This window comes from Manis pentadactyla, chromosome 10 (assembly GCF_030020395.1).
Source record: "Manis pentadactyla isolate mManPen7 chromosome 10, mManPen7.hap1, whole genome shotgun sequence".
NCBI lineage: Eukaryota > Metazoa > Chordata > Mammalia > Pholidota > Manidae > Manis > Manis pentadactyla.
In genome coordinates, this window is record NC_080028.1 from 104467582 (window position 1) to 104492420 (window position 24839).

At 52.0% G+C, this 24839-nt stretch overlaps 1 protein-coding gene across 8 annotated transcripts in view; it reads left to right on the forward strand.

Moving 5' to 3' along the window:
• The first annotated feature begins 441 nt into the window (after positions 1–441).
• The window catches only part of ADAP1 (ArfGAP with dual PH domains 1), a 50324-nt gene continuing 25926 nt past the window's right edge, over positions 442–24839 (forward strand). For all 8 annotated transcript variants that reach the window (XR_005034119.2, XM_036932903.2, XM_036932897.2 and 5 more), the window contains exons 1-2: positions 442–668; positions 22743–22873. Coding sequence is in view for 7 of the 8 variants with exons in the window: in XM_036932903.2 (XP_036788798.2) it covers positions 587–668; positions 22743–22873 (213 nt within the window). In the remaining variant the exon portion in view is untranslated. The remainder of the gene's footprint in view (positions 669–22742; positions 22874–24839) is intronic.

A 24839-nucleotide genomic window follows, 5' to 3' on the forward strand; every position in this document is an offset into this window, starting at 1 on the left:
AGGATGGTGTGAGCCCTGGTCCCCAGCACCTGGCACACGCCCCCTCCTTTGGCCAGCCTTCCTAGCAGGACCACTGGGCAAGGCGCTGCCGCCCTCACCTCCCCAGGTGTCCCGTCTGCTCCCGGCCGAAGGACTGCACGCAGGATCCCACCAAGCCGGCAGCTACTTAGCTCGCTCGACAACCCCCCAGTGTGTCTGGTGGCATTGCGCTTGGATGGGTGGGCGGCGGGGAGGCCTCCTGGGCGCGTCCCAGGGTGCGCGGGCTGGGGGCCGGGCGCCGCGGAAGGCCGCTCACCCGCCCGCGCCGCTGGGGGCCGCCCGCGGGCCGTGCCGGCCAGAGCGCGCCGTGCGCCCCGGGCCCCGCGCCGGCACACGCTCGGCGGCCGCGGCGGCGACACGGGCGGCGGCGGCGGAGCCGGGCCGGGCGGCAGGAATGCGGAACCGGCGCGCGGGCTGAGGCCGCCCAGGATGGCGCAGGGGCGGCGGCGGCGGGCGGGCTGCGCGGGGCCCTAGCTCAGCGGGGCAGACGCTCGCGACCCGGGCCCGGGCCTCGGCCCCGGCCCCGCGGGCGGGCGGCATCGCAGCCATGGCCAAGGAGCGGCGGAAGGCCGTCCTGGAGCTGCTCCAACGGCCGGGGAACTCGCGCTGCGCGGACTGCGGCGCCCCGGGTAGGTGCGGGCCCGGGCGGGTGCCCCCGGGGTGGGGCCCCGGTGGATGCGGCCGAGTAGGTGAGGGCCCGGGGTGGGTGCGGGGCCCGGTGGATGCGGCCGGGGTGGGGGATGAGGGGCCCGGTGGATGCTGCCAGGGTGGGTGGCGAGGCTGGCGCCGGCCTGGGTGCCAACCCCGTGGACTCGGAGGGCTGCTGCAGCGCCTGCGCGGCCGGCGGCGCGGACCCGGGGCGCACCTGCAGGGACTCGCACGTCCCTCCCCGCGGCCCTGGGCCTGTGGCTATGTCGCCTCCTCCCCTCCCCCTGGGTTGCGTGTCTCGCTGTCACCCGCGGACCGCCGCCGCGTTGCGAAACCTCGGCTCCGCTGAGAAAGGGGAAATCGCGGCGGGCAGCGGGCGGCGGGCTGCAGGGAGAGAAAGGGAGAGCCGGCCCGCGTCCTCTGGGCCTGGGCGTGGGGGTCCTCCTGGCTCCCCGCCATCTGGGGATGACGTCATGGGCCCCCACCGGAGCCGCCCTCTTGCAGGGCGCTAGAGCGGAGGTAGGAAGCCCCTGCCGCCTCCACGTGGACCACTGGGGAAGGCGCCCCGGCCCCGCCACCTAGCGGATCTGCGGCAGGTGTCCAGCCGGGTGGGGCGCGGGGCAAGTGCGGCGTGGAAAAGGCTTCCATCCCAGCAGCACCCACCGTCCCAGCAGGTGTCTCCTGGACTTTGTTCCTGGGCGGCCCCGCCCGGGGTGACAAGGCGCCGGAGTCCTGGGGTTCTTCCCTGCTCTTCCTGGAGCTCCTCTCCCTGGGTCGGCAGGAAGAGGAGAGGCTGTGAGCAGACCAGCAGGACGCTGCTCCTGAATGGGCAGCCCTGGGCTGGTCCCCTGTGGGGCGGGGGCGGGGCCTGTGTAGGAACAGTCATGAGGTTCACCTGCTCATGCCCCCCAGGGTGGAGGGTGGCCTCACTCAGGGGCTGTCCCCAGGCACTCCAGAGGGACACCAGACGCTCCACTGGGGGCCCCTCAGAGCAAACCTGATGCACCATGGAGGCGCCTCATGCAGCCGCTGGGCACCCCTATTTTGCAGTTCTTTGCTGTTGCCTGTCGCCCACCCGGTGGACTGGGAGGGGTCTCTGGCAGCCCCACCCCAGGTCCTGGGAATCGCAGCCACACTGTAGTGGAGAGGCCACACCAGAAGCTTGTATGTCCCAGGGCGAGGCAGTGACTGCTTCTCTGGCTGAGGTGGCCTGTTCCCCACCTTCTGGGCATTGCAGGGCCCACCAGACAGTGCAGTGGGGGCCATGTCACTGTCCCCGCTGTGCATAATCCTGCAGCTGAGCCAGCTTGCTCCAGACTTGCCACCTCCCTTGCCCAGAGCTGTTATTTCCACTTGTGGGGGAAGGCTGGCTGTGCCAGGGAGAGGCCGGGGGAGAAAGGGCAGTCACCAAGCTCAGCTCTCAGGCTTCACTGGGGGCTGGGAGAGCCAGTCCTGTCCCTCTCCTTCCTGGCTACACTGCCCAGAAGCAGCTTCTTTGGACCAAGAGCTGCCTCCTAGGCTCCTCTGCCTGACCCCCCACCTGCTTTGTCATGTTGGGCCCTGTGGTGCTGCCGCCTTGAAGTGGGTGCTGCCGTGCCAGGCGCACCCACCCAGTCCAGACACCACTGCTCTGAGGCAGGCATGCTGGGCCCTGGAGCTGTTGGCTCTTGCCAGCCCAGCTCTCCTAGCACTGCACCAAGCCTCTGGTTTTTAGAATTGGTCCTTGCCTGTCTGTCTGGTAGTCCTGTGGATCAGGCACAGTGTGGCTGATTGCCCATTTTACAGCTGGGGAAACTGAGGCCTCGAGAACTTGAGCCATCTTAGGGGACCTGGTGCCTCAAAAGCAGACCAGGTCTTCTGAGGTCCCAGCCCTGCCCATGGTGCCTTCCACGCCTTCTCCCTGCTCCAGGGCTGCTGGGGTCCGAGGCCCGCAACCTTGCCTCCCCACTTATGACCCCATGGCATGCCTACCCATTGTCTGCATCTGTGCTGAAGTGCACCTGGTCTGTCCATGTCCTGTGCCCCTGTGGGGGTACTGCCAAGGTCTCCCATGCCCACAGTGGCCCAGAGGGGTGACTAGGGGCCATTCTGGCATTGACAGGGTATGTGTGGGGTAACTATATTCTGCCGCTGTCAAAATACCAGCAAACAGATGGCTCATGGCTGCTCTTTCTGGCCACAGCCAGCCAGGAGCCAGGCATTGCTAGGGTGAGGGTCCTCATGGCACCGGCTCAGGACAGCAGAGCAGGCCCGGGCCGCCTCTGCTTCCCAGGCCTGGGAGCCTTGGGTACACCTGGGAAGACTTGGCCAGCTGGCCTTGCAAGGGCTCCTGGGAGAGGGGACAGTCTGGGGGGTCCTTCAGCCCCCATAGGACCAGTTCTCAGACCCTCCCCTTTATCTGCCCCAGAAGTGGGCTCCTCGCCTTTGAACATGGGGCCCTAACAGCCCCCAGAAGGATTTTTCTCATATAGGCCTCAGTGGGTGGGTGGATGCTCAGGGTGGGGATCTCCATCCTGGGGTCTGGGGGCAGCAGGAGGAGGCATCTCTGTACTTCCTCCAAGCTGCCTCCTAGTTAAAACAATATCAGGGCTTAACCTTTGAGCCTCAGGCGTGAAGCTCTGGAAGGACCTGGGGTCTCGGCTCTTTTCTTGGGTTGGGGTGTAGGTGATAATTTTAGGGAAGTTGGATGAGGCCCTCCGATGAGGTGGTCTGGGCTCAGTACAGACCCTACACAGGTGCTGTTGGACATGCTGTGGCTCCAGGTGTATTTTCCAGAGCCAGGATCCAGGGATGTATGGGTGTCAGTGACCTCGGGACCCATCCTCACAGCTTGGCTGGGGACTAGAGCATGTGCCTGCAAAGCCAAGGGGATGAATTTGGAGCAGGAGCTCCTCACTCAACCCTGGAGGGCCTCAAGGCAGAGGTGACTTTTCAGAAATTGCTGTAGGCCAGAACAGAAACACCTTGGTGGGGAGGAATCTAAGGAATTTGGCCAGGCTTAGGAGAGGGTCCCCTGTGCAGGCAGGTGGCTGGCAGAAGGCTGAGAAGTGGGCTAGGCAGACACTTCCACTCCCAAGGGCAGCAGCCCACCTGGTTTGGGGGGTAAAAAGAATTTTTTGTTGTGGTGGTAAAATATATATAAAACATAAATGTTACCATTTTAACCATTTAAAGTATGCAGCTCAGGGGCATTAAGCACATCACACTGCTGTGCTGCAGCCCCACCATCTCCAGGCCTGTCCATCTCCCCACGCTGACTCTCTGTCCCCACTGAGCATGCCTCCACCACCCCCCACCCCAGCCCCTGGCCTCCGCCACCCATCGTCTGTCCCCGTGGATGTGACTCCCCCAGGGACCTCCTGTGAGTGGATCACAGTGTGTGTGCTCCTGTGACTGGCTCATCTCACTCTGCCTCATGTCCCCAAGGTTCATGCATATTGGAGCAGGTGTTGGGATCTCCATCCTTTTAAAAATTGTGGTATAACTGATGCATAACATATTAGTTTCAGGTGTAAACATAACAATATTTGTGTATATTGCAAACTGGTCACCACATTAAGTGTAGTTAATATTCATCACCACACATAGTTACAATTTATTTTCTCATGATGGGACCTTAAGGTCTACCTTCTTAGCAACCTTCAAATACACAATATGGTATTATTAACTATAGTCACCGTGCTGGACAGTACATCCCCAGGACTTATTTATTTTACAACTGGGAGCTTGTACCTTTTGACCAGCTCCACCCGTTTTGCCCATCCCGGCAACCATCAGTCTGTTCTCTGTGTGTATGAGTGTGGGTTGTTTTATTTCTTAGATTCCACATATGAAATTTGTCTATCTGACTTATCTCACTTAGCATAATGCCCTCAAGGTCCATCCATGTTGTTAAAAATGGCAACATTTCCTTATTTTTTTGTGGCCACATAATATGCCAGTGCATATGTACCCACCACATTTTCTTTATCCATTCATCCCTCGATGGACTCGGCTGCTTCAATGTCTTGGCTGTTGTAAGTAATGCTGCAGTGACCACTGGGGTGCAGATTTCTTGCCAAGTTTACTGGTTTTATTTCCTTCTAATAAATACCCAGAAGTGGAATTGCTGTATTTATGGTAGTAAAAAGATTTTTAAAAAATTTTGAGGAACCACCACGCTGCTTTCCACAGTGGCTGCACCAGTTGACATTCCCACCAGCTGTGTAGGAGGGTCCCCTTCCTCCACATCCTCGCCAGTGGCCATTCCGGCTGGTGTGAGGGGGCATCTCACTGTGGGTTTGATTCTGCATGTCTCTGATGATTCACGATTTTTGGCACCTTTTCATTCGCCTGTTGGCCATTTGGATGTCTTTTTGGGAACAATGTCTCTTCAGAGCCTCTGCTCATTTTTCATTCGGGTTACTTGTTTTTTGGTGTTGAGTTGTATGGATGAGTTCTTTATGTATTTTGGATGTTAGCCCCTTATCAGGTGTATGATTTGCAAATATTTTCTCCCATTCCATAGTTTGTCTTTGCATATTGTTGATGGTTTCCTTCACTGTGCAGAAGGTTTTTAGTTTGATGTAGTCGTATTTGTTTGTTTTTGTTTTGTTGCCTTTGTTTTTGGTGTCAAATCCAAAAAATCATTGCCAAGACCAATATTAAGGAGCTTAATGCCTATGTTTTCTTCTAGGAATTTTATGACTCCAGGTCTTACGTTCAAGTCTTTAATTCATTTTGAGTTGATTTTTGTTTTGGTGTAAGATAGCAGTCCAATTTCTTTTGTGAGACTGGTCAGTTTCCTCAGCACCATTTATTGAAGAGACTGTCCTTCCCCATTGTACATTCTTGTCTCCTTTGTCAAATATTTATTGACTGCGTATGTGTGATTTTATTTCTGGGTTCTCTGGTCTGTTCCATTGATTTATGTGTCTGTTTGATGCCAGTATCATACTGGTTTGGTTACTATAGCTTTGTGATATAGTTTGAAATAAAGACACATGGTGACTCCAGTTTTGTTCTTGTTTCTTAAAGCTGCTTTGGCTATTTGAGGTCTTCTGTGGTTCTGTACAAATGTTGGGATTATTTGCTGTATTTCTGTGAAAAATGCCATTAGTATTTTGTTGGGGATTACATTGAATCTGTAGATTGGTTTGGGTAGTATGGACATTTCAACAATATTAATTCTACTGGAAGTGTTCCCTTCTCTTCTATTTTTTGGAAGAGTTTGAGGAGGACTGGTGTTAATTCTTTAAATGTTTGGTAGAATTTACCAGTAGGTCATCATCTCCTGGGATTTTTGTTTGATTTTTTTTTGTATCATTAATCTACAATTAAATGAGGAACATTATGTTTACTAGACTCACCCCATCACCAAGTCCCCCCCACATACCCAATTACAGTCATTGTCCATCAGCATAGTAAGATGCTATAGAGTCACTACTTGTCTTCTCTGTGTTGTACAGCCCTCCCCGTGCCCTCTCCTACATTATGTCTGCTAATAGTAATGCCCATCCCCTTTTTTTCCCCCTTATCCCTCCCTTCCCACCCATCCTCCCCAGTCCCTTTCCCTTTGGTAACTGTTAGTCCATTCTTGGGTTCTGTGATTCTGCTGCTGTTTTGTTCCTTCAGTTTTTTTCTTTGTTCTTATACTCCACACAGGAGTGAAATCATTTGATACTTGTCTTTTTCCACCTGGCTTACTTCACTGAGCATAATACCCTCTAGCTCCATGCATGTTATTGCAAATGGTAGGATTTGTTTTATTCTTATGGCTGAATAGTAGTCTATTGTCTACATGTACCACCTCTTCTTTATCCATTCATCTCCTCATGGACACTTAGGTTGCTTCCATTTCTTGGCTATTGTAAATAGTGCTACAATAAACATAGGGGTGCATATGTCTTTTCAAATTGGGCTGCTGCATCCTTAGGGTAAATTCCTAGGAGTGGAATTCCTGGGTCAAATGGTATTTCTATTTTTAGTTTTTTGAGGAACCTCCATACTGCTTTCCACAATGGTTGAACTAATTTACATTCCCACCAGCAGTGTAGGAGGGTTCCCCTTTCTCCACAACCTCTCCAACATTTGCTGTTGTTTGTTTGACTTTTTATTCCTGATTCACTCTCCTTACTAATAATCAGTGTGCTCAGATTTTCTATTTCTTCATGATTCAGTCTTGGGAGATTGTATGTTTCTAAGTATTTATCCATTTCTTCTAGGTTGTCCAATTCATTGGAACATGATTGTTCATAGGAGACTCCTTCAATCGTTTGTATTTTGATGGTATCCGTTTTAATATTTCCTCTTTCATTTCTGATTGTATTTGAGTCCTTTCTCTTTTTTTTATTGGTGAGTCTAGCTAAAGGTTTTTCAATTTTGTCTTTTCAGGATCCAGCTCTTAGTCTCATTGATCTTTCTATTGTCTTTATAGTCTCCATTTCATTTTTCTGTGCTGATCTTTGCTATTTCCTTCCTTGTACTAACTTTGGGCTTTGTTTCTTTTTCTAGAAGGTTGTTTATTTAAGATCTTTCTTGTTTCTTGATTTAGGCTTTTATTGCTATGAACTTCCCCCTTCTTAGAACTGCTTTTGCTGCATCCCACAAGTTTTGATATGTTGTGTTTCCATTTTCATTTGTCTCAAGGTATTTTTAAATTTCTCCTTCAACCCATTGGTTGTTGAATAACATGTTGTTTCATCTCTACAGATGTGTTAATTTTCCAGTTTTCTTGTAACGGATTTCTGGTTTCATACTATTGTGGTTGAAAGAGATGCTTGATAATAGTTTCAACCTCATTAAATTATTAAGACTTGTTTTGTGGCCTAACATATGATCTAGTCTGGAGAATGTTCCACGGGAGCTAGAGAAGAATGTATATTCTGTTGCTTTTGGGTGGAATATTCTGTAAAATGTCTGTTCAGTCCATCTAGTCTAATGGGTCCTTTAACATCAACATTCCTTTTTGATTTTGGATGATCTATCAAAATCCACTGGATGATCTATCCATTGATGTAAGTGGGGTTAGAATCTCTTAATATTATTGTATTTCTGTCTATTTTTCTCTTTAGGTCTGTGAATATTTGCTTTATATATTTAGGTGCTCCTATATGAGGTGTGCAAATATTTAAATATTATATCCCATTGCTGAATTGACCTCTTTATCATTCTGTAATGGCCCTCTTTATCTCTCTTATTACAGTCTTTGTCTTAAAGTCTAGTTTGTTTGATATATGTTTAGTTAACAATTTTATTTTAGTTTCCATGGCTTTCCTTTTTGAAGGCAGAATAGTATTCCATTGCATGGACAGATCACAGTTTATGTATGCATTCATCTGGCAATGGACACTTGTGTTGCTTCCTTGTTTTAGCTATCATGAATAATGCTGCTATGAATATAGGTATACAAATATTTCCTCAAGACCTTGCTTTCAATTTTGGGCATATAGCCCAGAAGTGGAATTTCTGGGTCCTATGGTAATTATGTTTTTAATTTTTTGAAGAACCTCCATATTGTCCTCTACAGTGGTTGCACCATTTTACATTCCCACAGAATTCACAAGGGTTCCATATCCTTGCCAATGCTTTTAGGTGTCTGGGTTTTTTTGGATAATAGCCATCCTAATGGATGCAAGGTGGCATCTCACTGTAGTTTTGATTTACATTTATCAGATGATTAATGATGTTCAGCATATTTTCATGTGCTTATTGGCCAATGATATATCTTTGGAGAAATGTCTATCCAAGTCCTTTGCAAATTTTTCATTTTCTTCATTTTTTTTTGTGGTTGAGTTTTAGAAGTTTTCTGTATATTCTGTATATTAGGAATATTACTCTTAATATGATTTGAAAGTATCTCGCCTCTTTCTGTTGAGAGTGTCTTTTGATGCAAAATTTAAAATTTTTTCATAAAACCCCATTTATTTTTTCTTTTGTTGCCTGTGCCTTTGGTATCACATTCAAGAAATTACTAACAAGTTCAATGTCATCAGGATTTTGACCTGTTTTCCTCTAAGAGTTTTATTATTTTACATCCTACATTTAATTCCTTGATCCATTTTGAGCTGATTTTTGTATATCCTGTTAGGTAAAGGTCCACCTTCATTCTTTTCATATCCAGTTTTCACTTTCCCCATTGAGTGGTCTTGTCACCCTTGTCAACAATCATGTTATCATGTTTGCAAACATTTATTTCTGGGTTCTCTATTCCATTGGTCTGTATGTCTATTTTTATGCCAATACCACACTGTTTTGATCATTGTACCTTTGTAGTAGGTTTTGAAGTCCTCCATGAGGTGTGAGTCCTCCAGTTTTCTTTTTCAGGATTGTTTTGGCTATTCAGGGTTCTGTAAAATTCCAAATGGATTTTAGGATGGGTTTTTCATTTCTGCAAAAATTGTCATTGGAATTTTGATAGGCATTGCATTGAATCCGATCACTTTGGGTAAATTTGACATCTTAATAATATTGTCTTCCAGTCCACGAACGTGGTATGTTTTTCCATTTATTTATATCCTCTTTAATTTCTTTCTACAATATTTTATAACTTTCATTGTAAAAGGATTTCACTTCCTTGTTTAGCTTAATACTTAAGAATTTTATTGTTTTTGATGCTAATGTAAATAGATTTGTTTTTGTGATTTCCTTTCAGATTATTCATTGTTTGTGAATAGAAATTCAAGTGATTTTTATGTGTTGACTTTATATTCTTCTACCTTGCTGAATTCATTTATTTATTTTTTTGTGTGTGGAGTCTTTAAGATTTTCTACATATAAGATCATATCACCTGCAAGCAGAGATAATTTTACTTCTTCCTTTCCAATTTGGAGGAGTTCTATGTCTTTTTCTTGTCAAATTGCTATGGCTGTAATGTCCAGTTCTATGTTGACTAGAAATGGTAAGAGTGAACATCCTTGCCTTACCTCTGCTCTTAGAGGAAAAGCTTTCATCATTAAGTTTATTATGGATTTTTCATATATGGCTTTTATTATGCAGAGTAATTTCCATCTAAATTTGTTGAGTATTCTTAGGAAATAGTATATGATTTTGTCAGATGCTTTTTCTGCATTGAGAGAATCATGTGATTCCTCCCACCCCATCATTCTGTTAGTGTGGTGTTATCATACTGATTTGTTTTGATGTTGAACCCTCCTTGCATTCCAGGAATAATCTTACTTGGTCATGGTTTATAATCCTTTAGTATGCTGCTGAATTCAGTTTGCTGGTATTTTATTGAGAATATTTGCATCAATGTTTATAAGGGATATTGGTCTGTAGTTTGCATTTCTTGTTGTGTCTTTGTCTAGATTAGGTATCAGAGTTGTTCTGGCCTCATAGAATGAGTTAGGAATTATTCCCTCCTCTTCAAATTTTTGTAAGAATTGAGAAGGATTGTTATTAGTTTTGCTTTTAATGTTTGGTAGAATTCACCAGTGAAGCTTTAAAGTCCAGAGATTTTCTTTTGGGAGAATTTTTGATTACTGATTCAATCTCCTTACTAGCTATAGTATTTAGATTGTCTATTTCATCATGATGTAGCTTTGGTAGGTCTTGTGTTTCTAGGAATTTGTATTTCATCTAGGTTATCCAATGTATTGGTATATCACTGTTCATAGTGCTCTCTTACTGTCCTTATTATTTCTGTAAAATTGACAATCATAACCCACTTTTGTTTTTGATTTGATACTTGGAGTCCTCTCACTTTTCCTTAGTCCATCTTGCTAAAGGTTTGTCAGTTTTTGAAGAACCAACTTCTGGTTTCATTTATTTCTCTATTGCTTTCTGTTCTCTCTTTCATTTATCTCTACTTGATTATCATTTACTTCCTCCTACTTGCTTTGGGTTTCATTTCTTTTTCTTTTTCTAGTTCCTTAAGCCATAAAGTTAGGTTGTTGATCTTGAGATCTTTCTTGCTTTTTAACATAAGCATTTGAAGTTATAAATTTCCCCCTTAGCACCTCTGTTGCTGCACCCTGTAAGTTTTGGTATGCTGTGTTTGCATTTTAATTTCTTTCTCAGAATTTTAGAATTTCCTTTGTGATTTCTTCCTTGGCCCATTGGTTTAAAAATGTGTTGCTTAGGTTTCCACAATTTTGTGAATTCTTCAGTTTTCTTTATGTTACTAATTGCTAAAGTCATCCCCTGTGGTCAGAGAAGACACTTTTTATGATTGCTATCTTTTAAAATTGATTGAGACTTAATATGTGGCCTAACATATGGTCAGTCCTGGAAAACATCCTGTGTGCCCTTGAGAAGAATGTGTATCCTATTGTCGTTGGTGGAGTGTGCTGTGTGTGTCTGTTAGATCTAGTTGTTTTTGTAGTAAGTCCTCTGTTTCCTTACTTATCTTCTGTCTGGTTCTTCCATCGGTTATCAAGAGCAGAGCATTGAAGTCTCAACTGTTATTGCAGAACTTCAATTCTCCCTTCAATCCTGTCCGTTTTTGCTTTATATATTTTGACAGTCTGTCATTAGGTGTATAAATACCTATAATTATTATCTTCTTGCTCTGTTGAACCTTTTTTTAATATGTAATATCTTGTTTGTCTCTTAACCTTTTTTGACTTAAAGTCTGCTCTGTCTGGTTTTAGTATGCCCAGCCTGCTCCCTTTGGTTTCCCTCTGCATGGAATATCTTTTTCCATCTCTTCACTTCCAACCTGCTTATGTCTTTGGATCTGAGTGACTTTCTTGTAGGAAGGATATAGTTAGATCATGTATTTTTATCCATTCTTCCCATCTCTGTCTTTTGATCTCTCAAATCACGTAGAAAAACAGAAAGTACAGTTACAACACAGTATGTTATTACAATACTAGCTTTTATAGTTACCAGTGTATTTACCTTTATGGAGAGCTTTATCTCTCCACATGGCTTCAAGTGAACTGTCTAGTACCTTTGTCTCACCTGCAGGGCTCCCCTCAGCATTTCCTGCAAGGTGAGGCTAGTGGTCATGAACTCCCTCAGCCTTTATCTGGGAATGTCTTGGTTTCTCCCTCATTGTGAAGAACAGTTTTGCTGAAAACAGGATTCTTGGTTGACAGGTTTTTTCTTTAAGCACTTTGACTATATCAGCCAACTGTCTTCTAGCTTCCAAAGTTTCTGATGAGAAATCTGCTCATGATCTGTTTGAGGATATCTTGTGTATGACAAGTCACTTCTCTTTGAGTTCATTTTGCTTGGAGTTCATTGAGCTTCCTGAATGTTAATTTGCATGTCTTTCATCAAATTTGGGAAGCTTTCCACCATTATTTCTTCAAATATTCTCTCTGCCCCTTTCACCTGCTCCCGGGACTCCCATAATGCCTTGCTGCTCCTCTTGGTGGTGTCCCCACAGGTCCCACTTTTCTTCAGTCTTTTTTCTGTCTGTCCCTCAGTCTCGGTAATTTCCATTTTCCTATCTTCAAGTTCACCAATTCTTTTTTCTGCCTGCTCAAATCTGCCTTTGAATCCATGGAGTAAAATTTTCACTTCAGTTATTGTATTTTTAGCTCCAGAATTTTTTTTCTCTTTTAGGATTTCTATCTCTTTATTGCTATTTCCATTTTGTTTATACATCATTTTCTTGACTTTCTTCACATATTCCTTTTGTCCTTTGAGCATCTTTAAGACTGTGTTTTAAAGTCTTTATGTAACATATCTACCATTAAGTCCTTTTCAAGAATAAATTCTACTTAGTTATTTTTTTCCTTTGAATTTTATGCTCTTACTTTACTGTTTCTTTGTATGCCTCATGATTTTTTTGTTGAACATAGACCTTTGAATCTAATAAGTGACTCTGGAAATCAGAATCTCCCCTCCCCTGGGCTTGTTTTCTGTTATTGTTTTTGTTTCTTTGTTATGGGCTGTCTCTGTGGCCAGGACCAACCTGAGTTATAAAGTTAATGTCTTCTCTGAGCCTTTCTCTCATCATACATGGTCACTTTTTAATTTTCCCATATTTGCAGTTGTTTTTGAATGTCCTTAGTCCTTATAATTTCATCCCTGAAAGGAGAAAAGCAAAAAATAAAGGGAGGTAAAGAAAGCACTGGCCCTGGAAGTCCCTGGGCTGGGGTAGGGGCTTGCAGCAGCGGGAGGGGCGTGGCGACAGTGTCTGCCCACCTCTGTGTCTGCACATCAGGAACTTCAAGGAGCGGCTGGCAGTCGGAGCACAGACCTGCTGTTTGGAGGACAGGGTCCCTTTTGCCCACCTGGCTCCCTCAGTCATGTTCAGGCTGCCCCAGGATCACCGCAGAGCTACTGGCCAGGGGCCAGGGTGGGTGAGCAGCTGCTACTGGGCTAAGAGTTGACCAAAATGAACTGCAGTGTATTGTCTGAGCCTCCCCCACAAGCCTTCAGCAGAGTCCAGGATTCCAAGCAGATGCTTCAGAGACTCTCCTGGTGCAGTCATTGTCCAGGTGGGGAGTTCCTACCCTGCCACCTGCCCTGAATCCCCTCTGGGATGGGAAGTCTGTCCAGGCTGTCAAGGACAGTTTGGAGGCCCGGGGATGGACAGCAGTGAGCCAGGGTCAGAGTCTGTGGCCACAGGCAGATCTAGACTCCTGGCTGTTGTCGGTGGACGTCTTGTCACCTTGCAGAGATGGCACATGGCACATGTCTGCCCGTGTCCACAGGAGCCAGAGGCCTGTGAGGGCTAAGCCTTCAGCGGGCTGCCTGCCCCTGGCCCCAGCGTGTGCCCCCCTCCTTTCTCCATCCGATGCACGGGTAGCGTGCCACCACCAGGCTTGGCTGGACCGAGCCAGAGAAGGCCTTCATGTATGCGTCTGCATTCTGGTGAGCGGAGACAGGTGAGCAGGTGGCCGTCAGAGACGAGGTAGGCATGAGGTGGGCAGTGCTGTGTGAGGACAGCAGCCCCCAATGGTTCCTCATCGAGAGCCATCACAGATGCACCCACCAGACCCAGATGATGCAAAGACCTGGGGGAGGAGCATTGGAACAGCTGTGCAAACACCCAGGACCCAGGCACGGCCAGTTAAAGGGACAGGAAGCCGAGCTGAGTGCCGTCGGAGGGTCTCATTCGGCAGACGAGGGTGGCATCGCGTTTCTGAGGGCCGCCTGGGTTTGATGGTGCCCTGACGGTGTTGTGGGAACAGCCTGATCTGTTTTGAGGCCGCTGGGAGGAGCGGGGGAAGAGAGGTGAGGGGCCCCAAGCACTCCCATGGCTCACGGTGGAGCTGGCAGCGGGGGGGCGAGGAGGAGCAGTGGAGGAGGCCGGCGGCCCACGGAACCTCAGATGCCAGGTGAAGAGAGGCTCTGAGGAGGGAGCGGGCGCCCATGTGCCCAGAGACAGGCGGAGGGAGAGCAAGCTGACCACCTGCCAGGGCGGGGTGGCCGGGGGATGCAGGTGGGAGCGGGTGTTAGTGTCTGGCGATTCCTGGGAGAGGGAGCCGGGCCGGTGGTGCTCTGGCAGGGCCGCTGGTGTGCAGGAGGCCAGTGAAGGTCTGTGTGCAGCTGGGAGGTAGAGGGAAAGGGGAGGCACAGAAGGGACCTTCCGAAGGGCAGAGCCACCAGGAGAGGGCCCTGCGTCCCTGGGTGCACGAGTGCCTGTGAGGCCTGAGGTCCTGCATTAACCCAGACCTGCGTGGCCCCGTATCCCTGGACATCAGCTCCAGGGGCACAGGCTGCAGTGTGCTGGAGCGGGAGGTCGAAGGCTCGGGCAGTGGACAGTGGGGTGAGGGCGGTGGGCTGAGCAGGACCCTGGAGGGAGCACCCACGGTGCTGGCAGGTCTGGGCATGGCCCTGGCTGTGGCTAAGGCCTACAGGGAGCCCCCAGGAGTGAGCATGCCACCAGATGCCATGGGGAGAGCAGGGGGCAGAGGTCAGGTGCAAGGCTCTCCAGGGTTACCTGAGGAGGAGGCTGGTGGCTCCCCAGAGAACAGCAGGAGCCACAGGCTTTGCAAGTTGAGGGAGAAGCCGGAGGCCTATGTGTCTGGAGCAGATGCCCACTGGCAGGTGCGTGGCTGTGGGTCCAGGTGGGACACAGGCGCAGAAGTGTCTGGGCTGAAGCAAGGGGATGAGGGGTCTGTAAGGAGGGCTTCTGGCCGAGGCCGAGGGAAGGCTGGAGCCTGTTCACTGCGGTGGGCTTGGCCCCGGGGAAGCTGCTGGGGGCCCAGGCCCAGTCAGAGCTTCAGATCGAGAGGTCTCTGTGGCCTGGAGTAGAGACGGGAGCCTGGAGCTCAGGAACATTCTGGAGGAAGGGACCAGGTGGCAAATCAGGCAAGGTGTGTAGATGTGTCCTTTCCTTTTTCCTAATTGAAATTCATGACGTAAAGTTGACAGATAAAATGAAACGATTCTTGGCATTTGCAGCAGCGCAGAGCAGTGCAACTGCCTCCTCGGTCTCGCCCCAAAGTACAGATTTTACAGCCAAGGGAGCAGATGGGAGGCGGCAGGGCGGCGGGGCAAGGACAGCCAGCCAGAGGCTGCACGTCCAGGAAGCACGCCGTGTGGCACCGGGGCCGCGTGCCTGCGATGGCATCCAGTGGAGCCCTGGGGGCGGGAATGGCAGCTGCAGCTTGGTGTGGTGAGAGGTGGCAGCCGCAAGGTGCCAGGTCAGGACTTGGACCTGGATTCTGGCAGCCTGCGTGGGCTCTGATGGCAGGGACCAGGAGAGGGGATGTGATGGTGGGGCAGGGAGTAGGGAGTTGCCTGCTGGGGCGGGACAGGTGGGGCGGGCTGGAGACCTGTGCTCTCAGGTGAGGGGTGGGCTGACTGCACCCACTGTGTGTGACGCCCCCTGGGATGATGGGAATCCTCAGGCTCAGAAGCCCACCCGCTTGCCCTAGAGCTGGGATTGCTTCGTGCAGCAGGAGAAGCAGAGCGCGCCCTGGGCGGGCGGGGTGGTGCAGGGGGCACAGGATGGGGCTCAGCCAGGCAGAGGGGTCTGGAGGTCCCTGCAGGAGGGTGCTGTGCAGGGAGGGGCCCTCCGGGGTCCATGGCTGACTGTACCCCCCACCTTGGCGCCCTTTCTGCCTCTGGCCCAGAGCCAGCCGACTGGCTGTCACCACCAGGATCTCAGCCTTGGCAAGGGCAAAGGTCTCTGGAACCAGGCCACAGGGCTCTGCTGACCCAGGTTCCAGCCACGGGCTCATCGGTACATGCTCTTTCCTCCTGCTGGACTCTGGCTGAGGGGACACACCTGCTGTCTCTGGCTCAGTCCCAGGACATGCTCACCTGCCCGGGTGCCCCTGTCCAGCTCCCAGAGATGGTGAGGGGGCTGAGTCACTCGGAGCGCCCTGGGACAGGGCAGGGCAGGGCAGATGGAGGGCAGTGACAAGCAGGCCAGCAGGTGGTGTCACCCGGCTGAGAGGGTGAGACAGTGGCCAGGAGGCAGCGCTGGGCAGCTCTGAAGTCTGGGGGCCTGGGGCAGGAGCACAGATGGCCCCCCTCTCACCACAGGGCCTCTGTCCACCGCCTGTGCCCACGCGTGCCTTGGCCACCCCTTGGTGGCTTTGTGGCCCATCCTGGGGGCACGCAGGACCTGGAGGCCGATTCCCAGCTACCAGGCAGGGAGTTCCCCAGTCCCAGGTGCCCAGAGAGGGGCCAGAGCAGAGGAGGGCAGGCCCAGGGTGGGGGTGCTGCCCTCCGTGCTCCATGCAGAGGGGTGCGGCCTGGACTAAGAGGGTCCTGGTGCTGGGCTATTGCCCCAGGGGCTCTGAGCTCAGGAGTGTGGGGTGTCTGCACACAGACAGACACCCTGGCCTTGGTGCCTCGCTTCTGGCTCTGATGAGGGAGTTTGTGCAGAAGGGGGCAGACCTGGCTGTGCCCCAGCAGACTGAGAGGGAGCCCGAGGTCTGGCACACACACAGCTACACTGGAGCCACCCTGGAGGTCCTCAGGGGCACGGTCAGAGTTCCCAGAGGACAGGTGGCCCTCCCACCGAGATTCTACTGAGGCGTTTTTAGGCAGGAGCAGGTGAGAATCAAGCGAACCTGGGATTAGCTGAAAACCCGTGTGCGTCCGGTACTAGTTGATTCCAGGCACGGGGAGCACCAGCGTGGGACCAGCACACCCAGGGGCCAGCACCCAGGTGAGCTCTGCCCCTGTTTTGGTGGCTTCGGGGGCTGGGGGTGGGGACCGGGTCTCTTTCCAGGGTCAGAATCCATCTTTAAAACTGGGGCCCTAGATCAGAAAGCCTCCAAGGCCCAAAGGCTCTGGGTGCGAGATGGTATTGGGTGTGTGTTGCTCAGACAGGGCCTCCAGGGACAGTGAGTCCTGAGGGCAGCTGGTGGGTGTGTGCCCGGCTGGCTGATTCTGGTGGGGGGGAATCAGAGATTGCTTCGTGCAGCAGGAGAAGCAGAGCGCGCCCTGGGCGGGCGGGGTGGTGCAGGGGGCACAGGATGGGGCTCAGCCAGGCAGAGGGGTCTGGAGGTCCCTGCAGGCGGGTGCTGTGAGGGGAGGGCCCTCCAGGGTCTGTGGCTGGATGTACCCCCCACCTTGGCGCTCTTTCTGCCTCTGGCCCAGAGCCAGCTGACTGGCTGTCACCACCAGGATCTCAGCCTTGGCAAGGGCAAAGGTCTCTGGAACCAGGCCACAGGGCTCTGCTGACCCACGGTTCCAGCGTCCATTCACATCTTTGGCCTGTTTTTGTAATTGGGTTGTTTGTTTTCTTACTGTTGAGTTTGACTAGCTCTTTATATACTTTGGACATGTCCTTTATCAGATGTATGATTTGCAAAATTTTCTCCCAGTACAACCTGCCTTTTTGCTCCTTCAACCAGTATCTTTCAAAGACCAAATCTTTTTAAAAATTCTGGTGAAGCCATATATCTTTATTTTTTTTCGTTTCAATTGGGTCCTGCTTTTGGTATAAGCTAAAACATCTTTGCCTAGCCCAAGGCCACAAAGAAATTTCTCTTGTTTTCTTTTGTAAGTTTTATGGTTTTAGGTTTTACATTTAGCACTATGGTGCATTTTGAGTTACTTTTTGTATATGATGAGAAGAATGGATTGAAATCTAACTTCTGAGTTTTGCGGATGATGTCAAACTGAGCACTATTTGTTGAGAGATTATCTTTCTTCACTAAATTGCTTTTACACCTTTGTCAGTAATTAGCTGCTCACACAGTTGTGTGGGTCTATTCTGTTCCATTTTCTATTTGCCTGTTTTTATTCCATACCATGCTGTCCTGATAACTAACTTTACAATAAATTCTAAAACCAAGTAGTGTTAGACACTACCTGTGTCCTTTTTCAAGGTCGTTTGATTGTTCTAGGTCCTCTGCACTGGCATATGAATTTTAGAATCAGCTTGTTAATTTCTATTTAAAAAATCCTGTTGGAATCCTGACTGGGATCACATTGAATCATTAATTTGGAGAGAATTTACATCTTGACAATACTGAGTCTGCGACACAGGAAAACGGTGTCCCTCACACTTATGTAGGCCTTCTTTATCTCAGTGATATTTTGTAGTTCTCAGTGTACTGTTCATTAGTGTCTTTCATCATACTTACCTCTAAGTATTTCTTATCTGCATGCTGTTTTAAGTGGCATTTTTAAATCTTTGTGGATGAATATATATAACATAGAATTTACCACTCACTTTACCCACTTTAAATATATAGTTCAGCAGTGTTAAGACTGCACAGTCTACAGAATGTAAAGGGTGTTTTTAAATATTCAGTTTCATACAGAAATACAGCCGCTCTTTGTATGTTTGTCTAGTATCTTGCAACTTTGTTTATTCTGGTGGTGTTGTGTAGAAGCCATTGGATTCTGCATGGACAATTGTGTTCTCTTGGAATGAAAGTGGTTTTATTCCTACCTTTTCAATCTGGAAGCTTGTTTCTTTTATTACCTGTTGCACTGACTAGAACCTCCAGTCCAGTGAATACAGTGATTAGGATGGACATTCGTGTCTTGTTCCTGATCTTAGGGGTACGCATTCAGTCTTTCTGCATTAGTTATGATGTCACCTGTAGATATTTCATAGATGCCCTATATCGAGCTAGAAAAGTTCTCTATTCCTAGTGTTCTGAAAATTTTTGTCAGGATGTTACATTTTGTCACATGCTTTTTCTGCATCGAGACAATATGGCAAATTACATTGACTGATTTTTCAAACATTAAGCTAGCCTTCCATTCCTGGTATAAACCCGTTGGTCCTGGCTTTTGTACCTTTTGTGTACTGTTGATATCCTCTGTGTGGACGTGATTTTGTCTTTCTTGGGCAGCCACCTGGGAGTAGAGCCACTGGGTTGTAGGAAAGACCTGTTTGATCGTGCAGGCAGCAGCCAGGCTGCTCTCCGAGGTGGGCGCAAACCGTGTACACTCCCGCCGGCAGTGCAGGGAAAGTCCCAGTTGCTCCACGTCCTGAGCTACATGTGGGTGTGTGGATGTGTACAATGTCCCATTACCAAAGCTTTTTTAAAAGGTACAAACTTTCTGCTCTTCAAGTGACAACTTTGTGTTGCACAACCCCTAACACTTAATTTAACTGGTATTTGACTTTGCTTCTCTGGTTTAAGCTTCCATTATTCCTCATTAGAAATCACTACTTGATTGTGTCTGTGTGCAGGTGTGCAGGCCCTCTCACACACACACACACACCAGGCGGGCAGGCGCTTGGTCCAACTGCCTCAAATGTGCACCCGTGGGTTCATGCCAGCTGCAGGACATCAGGCAAGCTTGTAAGCGCTCCTTGAACCCTACTCGTATCTCATTGTCAAGGTAAATTGCATCAGAAATGACCATAAGCATCACTTGCCTGTGTCACACCCATTTCCCCCTAAAGCTTGGCAAACATTTTGTTAAAGGGCGAGATGGCACATAGTTCCAGCTTAGCAGGCTACGCTTCCTCTGTCACAACCGCTCAACTGTGCCATTGTGCCACAGAGGCGGCCACGGACAAAATGCAACACTGGGCTTGGCTGTGTGCTAATAAAACTTTATTTACAAAATGAGGTCTGAGGGCCACAGTTTGCCAATTGTTGCTAAAGTGGTCTGTAAACAGATCTTCCAGGCCGGGAGATAGACGGCCTTGTCTGAGAACCTCTTACAAGGCTGGAGGACGGGTGGGCACAGGCATCCTGTGCTTGGGGAGCCAAGCAGCTTACTGTCGGAACTAGAAGAGCTTGGGGGTGAAAGGGAAGCTGTTTGTACTTCTCCCAGGACAGGCGTGGGCCTTCCCAGCAAACCGAGATGCATGGTCACTGTTAACTGCTGCTCATTAAGCACTCCATGTGCCAGGCACTGCTCTACCTGCTTCACATGTAGTAATGTGTTCCCGTGCCCTCGACAGAGTTCTGTCCATTTTACAGAGGACAAACTGAGGCACACAGCAGTGAAGTAATTTGCCTCAGGACGCACAGCTAGGATGGGAAATGCTAGTGGGTGCGCTCAGTCCCAAGTGGAGCCCATGTGTGTGCATGCTTGTGTGTGCCCCGCAGGGTCCCCCCCTGGTGAGCGGCCTGCTGAGGGGGCAGCTCAGGCTGTGGGGTGGTGGGAGGCGGCCCAGAGCACAGCTCTTCTGAGCACGGGTGGGGAGCAGGAGCCACAGCCCCCTGTGTGGTGCTGCCCCGCCCTCTGCCTATCCCTGGCCAGCCGTGGCATCCACGCACGGGGCAAGGGGCTATGCTGTGTCCTGGGTGAGCTGTGCCATCCGCCCACCCACTTCTAGTCAGACCTGCTGCTTTGGGTCTAGATGCCCCACTTCCTGCGCCCAGCCGAGGGTGGACGTGCTGCAGCAGCTGCGGGCTCCTGGGAGGTGGGCACCACAGGTGGGCTTTGCTCTGTCCCCTTGGCAGCAGCCAAGTGGTTTCTAGAGTGACACCAGACACAGGGCAATCTGTTCTGAGAATAAAGGGCTGACGTAGGGCACTGGAGCCTGTGCAGTGGGGCAGCCTTGTTTGTCCCCACATGCCTAGGAGAGGCTGATGTCGGGCTCAAACTCTCCCCCACCCCACCCCACCCCAGAGGCTCACGGCGGGGGGATGTGGCCGTCTCCCCACCCAGGCCCCAGTGCCCACACTCTGGGGTCAGCCTCCCAGGTCAGTGTTCAGGGCAGGTGGGTGGCTTGCCCCTTGGCATCCCCCAGAGGTCACCTGGGGCTGCAAACAGAGCACAGGGACACCAACTGGCAGATGCTGTGAACATGACTGGGTGGTGGGGGGACCAGCTGTGGAGGGAGGCTCTCTGAGGAGGCATCAGAGTCAGACACAGGGTGGGGATGCATGGGCTTGGGGGAGGCAGGGCCTGGGCGGTGCAGTGGGGAGAAGGGCAGAGCCAGGGTGGGGGAACCAGGGCCCAGGGCAGCCCTCCGGCCTGAGGACAGGGGGTGAAAAGTCGCCAGCGGGTTCAAACAGAGTCGACGTAACGTGTCTTAAAGGGGTTGCTCTGGCTTCACGGTCAGCGGACTGGGGCTCTGCAAATAAGGCAAGATGCCGGAAGTGGAGGGCTGCGCTGGTAGGTGGGCTGGCGGCCTGCCCCGGCCCTCGGCTCACAGCTCCCCTGAGCCGGGTAAGTCCCCCCGGAACCAAGGCTCTGAGGCCCCGTGGTCTCTGGACTGCCCCCACCCTCGCTAGCCCCCGTTGGGAGGCACTGATGTCTGCCGACCCCAGGGCAGGGTGGAGGCCAGGGCTGGGTACCTTACCTTCCCCACAGCCCAAGCCCACACGCGCTGGCTGCACCCCAGAAACAACCAGCCTCACTGCCCTCCCCACCCCCAGCCTGCTGGCCTAGGAGGTGAGAGCCTGGGTACCCACACCCCCCGAGTCTGCTCACAGGGCCGGGGCCAGGGGCCCTCAGGATGACATGGCTGTTTTTCTCCGGAAACTTCTCTATTCCGAGTGCCAGCTAGAAACTGTGTGTCCTCAGCCAGCGACTGTGTCCCTGGCCTCCACTTCCTCTAGTGGCCCATGGCCGGGCGCGCCCCGAGGGCACCTGCCAGAAGGGGAAGGGCCCTGGATGCCTTAACCGCGGCCCCAGAGCTTCACCCTCCCACCCGCCGGTGCCCCTCGCGCCTGCTGCAGGAGACCCTCCCCAACCAGCAGGGAGGGGGTCCAGTGCCCTCAAGCACTGCAAGCTGTCCCAGGAACCGGAGGTGCCCGCCGCCCTGCTCAGCCCACACAGCAGAGGCGGTGTGGCCTGTGGCCCTGGTGCTCTGTGTCTGAGGCGGGGCTGTCACCTCCCTGGCACTGGGTGAGTTCTCTGGAGGTCCCTGAAGGGAGGTGCAGGGCCACGTCCTCGGTAGGGCCTGGAACTGGCCTGAGCTGGGGGCACAGCCCCCCCGCCATCTTGTCATGGAGCAGATGTGCCCAGGGGCGCCCATGTGGCCAAGTTCCCACACCCCCGGGGGTGTGGGCTCCTGGGCCCCTCGGGCTGCAGTGCCCACAGGGTGGAGTCACGCTGTGCTCTCAGGTGGGCATGGGGACACATTTGCCGGCTCTGAGGGTGACCACAACCCGGCCTCCCAGGGGCTCCCAGGGAACCCCACTCAGGCCATCGGCACCTGGATGTAGACCATCCTGGCCCAGGAGACTTGACTCACACATGGGGCTCATCTCAGAGACAACCAGTCCCTTCTGGACAGGCCCCTCCGGGCAGGGCCCCTCCCAACCCCCCACCCCTGGCTCCGCCTTTAGATGGGCGTGCTGAACGGGCAGAGCGCGCACACCCCACCTCCCAGTTCACCACGCACCCTCACATTGCCGCAGCTCAGTGTGGGAAACTGCAAACCTATGGTGAGGCAGACACACTTGTCCTGGACGCTCACAGCCCCATGTGGCCTAGGCGGCTGTGAGCACTGCCCACGTTGGCTTCATCTGGGTGCACACATGTGTTTCTGCTGAGCCTCTCCATGTGGACTAGACATCAAAATGTCCCCCCTGAGTGGCCCTCCTCCTGCCATCGCCCTGCCTCCCAGGCTCCTGTTTGTCCACTCAGGCTGTCAGGGGAGGGATCATCCTCAGGGCAGCGAGGGCGATGGGGGAGCTGCCCACCTGTGCCAGGAGGCAGGGACCCCCATTAGGGCCACAAGCCAGTGAACCCAGGCATCACTGCACCAGCCCCCACTGTGCAGATGGGGACACTGAGGCCAGAAGGGGCCCTCCCTGAACATCCGGCCTTTGCCTTCCAGATCCTGAATGGGCCTCCTACACCCTGGGAGTGTTTATCTGCCTGAGCTGCTCTGGAGTCCATCGGAACATCCCCCAGGTCAGCAAGGTCAAGTCAGTCCGCCTGGACGCCTGGGAGGAGGCCCAAGTGGAGGTATTGCACAGGACAGGGGAGGAGGAGTGAGGGCGGGCAGGCAGAGACCAGGCAGTGCCACTGCCCCTCTGGGTCATGGACCCCTCAATGGTCCCTTTGTGCCTGGTGCTCCGGGCTCCTGGCCAGGCCTCGTAGTGGCCTGCACTGCTCCTGTGCAGCTGCCCCATGCTGTGCATCCCATCCAGGGCTGCCACTTCACCTGCCTCCCTCTCAGGCAGCTGCCGACTGAGAGTCAGTGAGCGATGGCCAGAGGGACGGCCAAGCCCTCCATGGGCAGCTCCTGGCTGGGGCCCTTGAACCCCAATACCTGGACTACCGAATACTCAGGAACACTGCATGGAGCAGCTCCCACCCAGATGGGCCCTCTTGTTCCAAGGGTTTGACCTCTAATCCTTGTGTGGAACCATGAGTGTAAGAAAAGTCAAGATGCTCACCCACCCACCCACCCATCCACCCATCCATCCATCCACACATCCGCCCATCCATCCATCCACCCATCCGCCCACCCATCTGCCCATCCATCCATCCACCCACCCATCTACCCATCTATCCATCCACCCATCCGCCCACCCATCTGCCCATCCATCCATCCACCCATCCATCCACCCATCCACCACCCATCCACCCACCCACCCATCCATCCATCCACCCATCCACCCACACATCTGCCCATCCATCCATCCACCCATCTGCCTACCCATCTGCCCATCCATCCATCCATCCACCCATCTACCCATCTATCCACCCACCCATCCACTCATCCACCCACTCATCTATCCATCCACCCATCCACCACCCACCCACCCACCCACCCATCCATCCATCCACTTATCCATCCACCCATCTATCCATCTACCCATCTACCACCCACCCACCCACCCACTCATCCATCCACCACCCACCCACCCATCCACTCACCCACCCACTCATCCATCCACCCACTCATCCATCCACCCATCCACCACCCACCCACCCACCCACCCATCCATCCATCCACTTATCCATCCATCCATCTATCCATCTACCCATCTACCACCCACCCACCCACCCACTCATCCATCCACCACCCACCCACCCATCCACTCACCCACACACTCATCCATCCACCCACTCATCCACCCACCCATCCATCCACCCACCCATCCATCCACACATCCACCCATCTATCCATCCACCCATCCGCCCAAACATCCGCCCCTCCATCCATCCACCCATCCACCCACTCATCATCCATCCATCCATCCACTTATCTATCCACCCATCCACCCGCCCATCCATCCATCTACCCACCCATCCACTTACCCACCCACTCATCCATCCATCTACCCACCCATCCATCCACCCATCCATCCATCCACCACCCACCCATCCACCCACACATCCACTCACCCACCCACTCATCCATCCATCCACCACCCACCCACCCACCCATCCACCCACCCATTCACCCAACCATCCATCCACACGCACCCATCCATCCACCCATCCACCACCCACCTACCCACCCATCCACCCACCCACCTACTCACCCACCCACCCACTCATCCATCCGCCCGCCCACCCACTCATCCATCCGCCCGCCCACCCACCCATCCACCACCCACCCATCTGACCCATGTTCACTGAGTACTCATGGGAGGGCTGGCGAGGCTGCTGGCCCTGGAAGGCCTTAGCTAGAGACGGGTGAGGAGCAGACACACAAGGGTGGTGGCTGGGGCTGGGCAGCAGGGGGTGCCTCGCAGCGTAAAGAAAGTTGTGAAGGTAGAGGGACGTGGCTCTGCAGGCTGCCCAGGTCCGGTGCAGGAGGGCTGAGGACTGGGGCAGAGGGGGTGGGCCCCAGGGGCTGCCCAGTGAGAGAAGATGTGGCCTGGTGGGCGGCTGCCTGGGGTGGGGGACAAGGCTGGTGGCCCATGGGCACACCCCACCGGAGACATGACCTTGGGGGCGTCGCCCTCCCTTGGGGTCT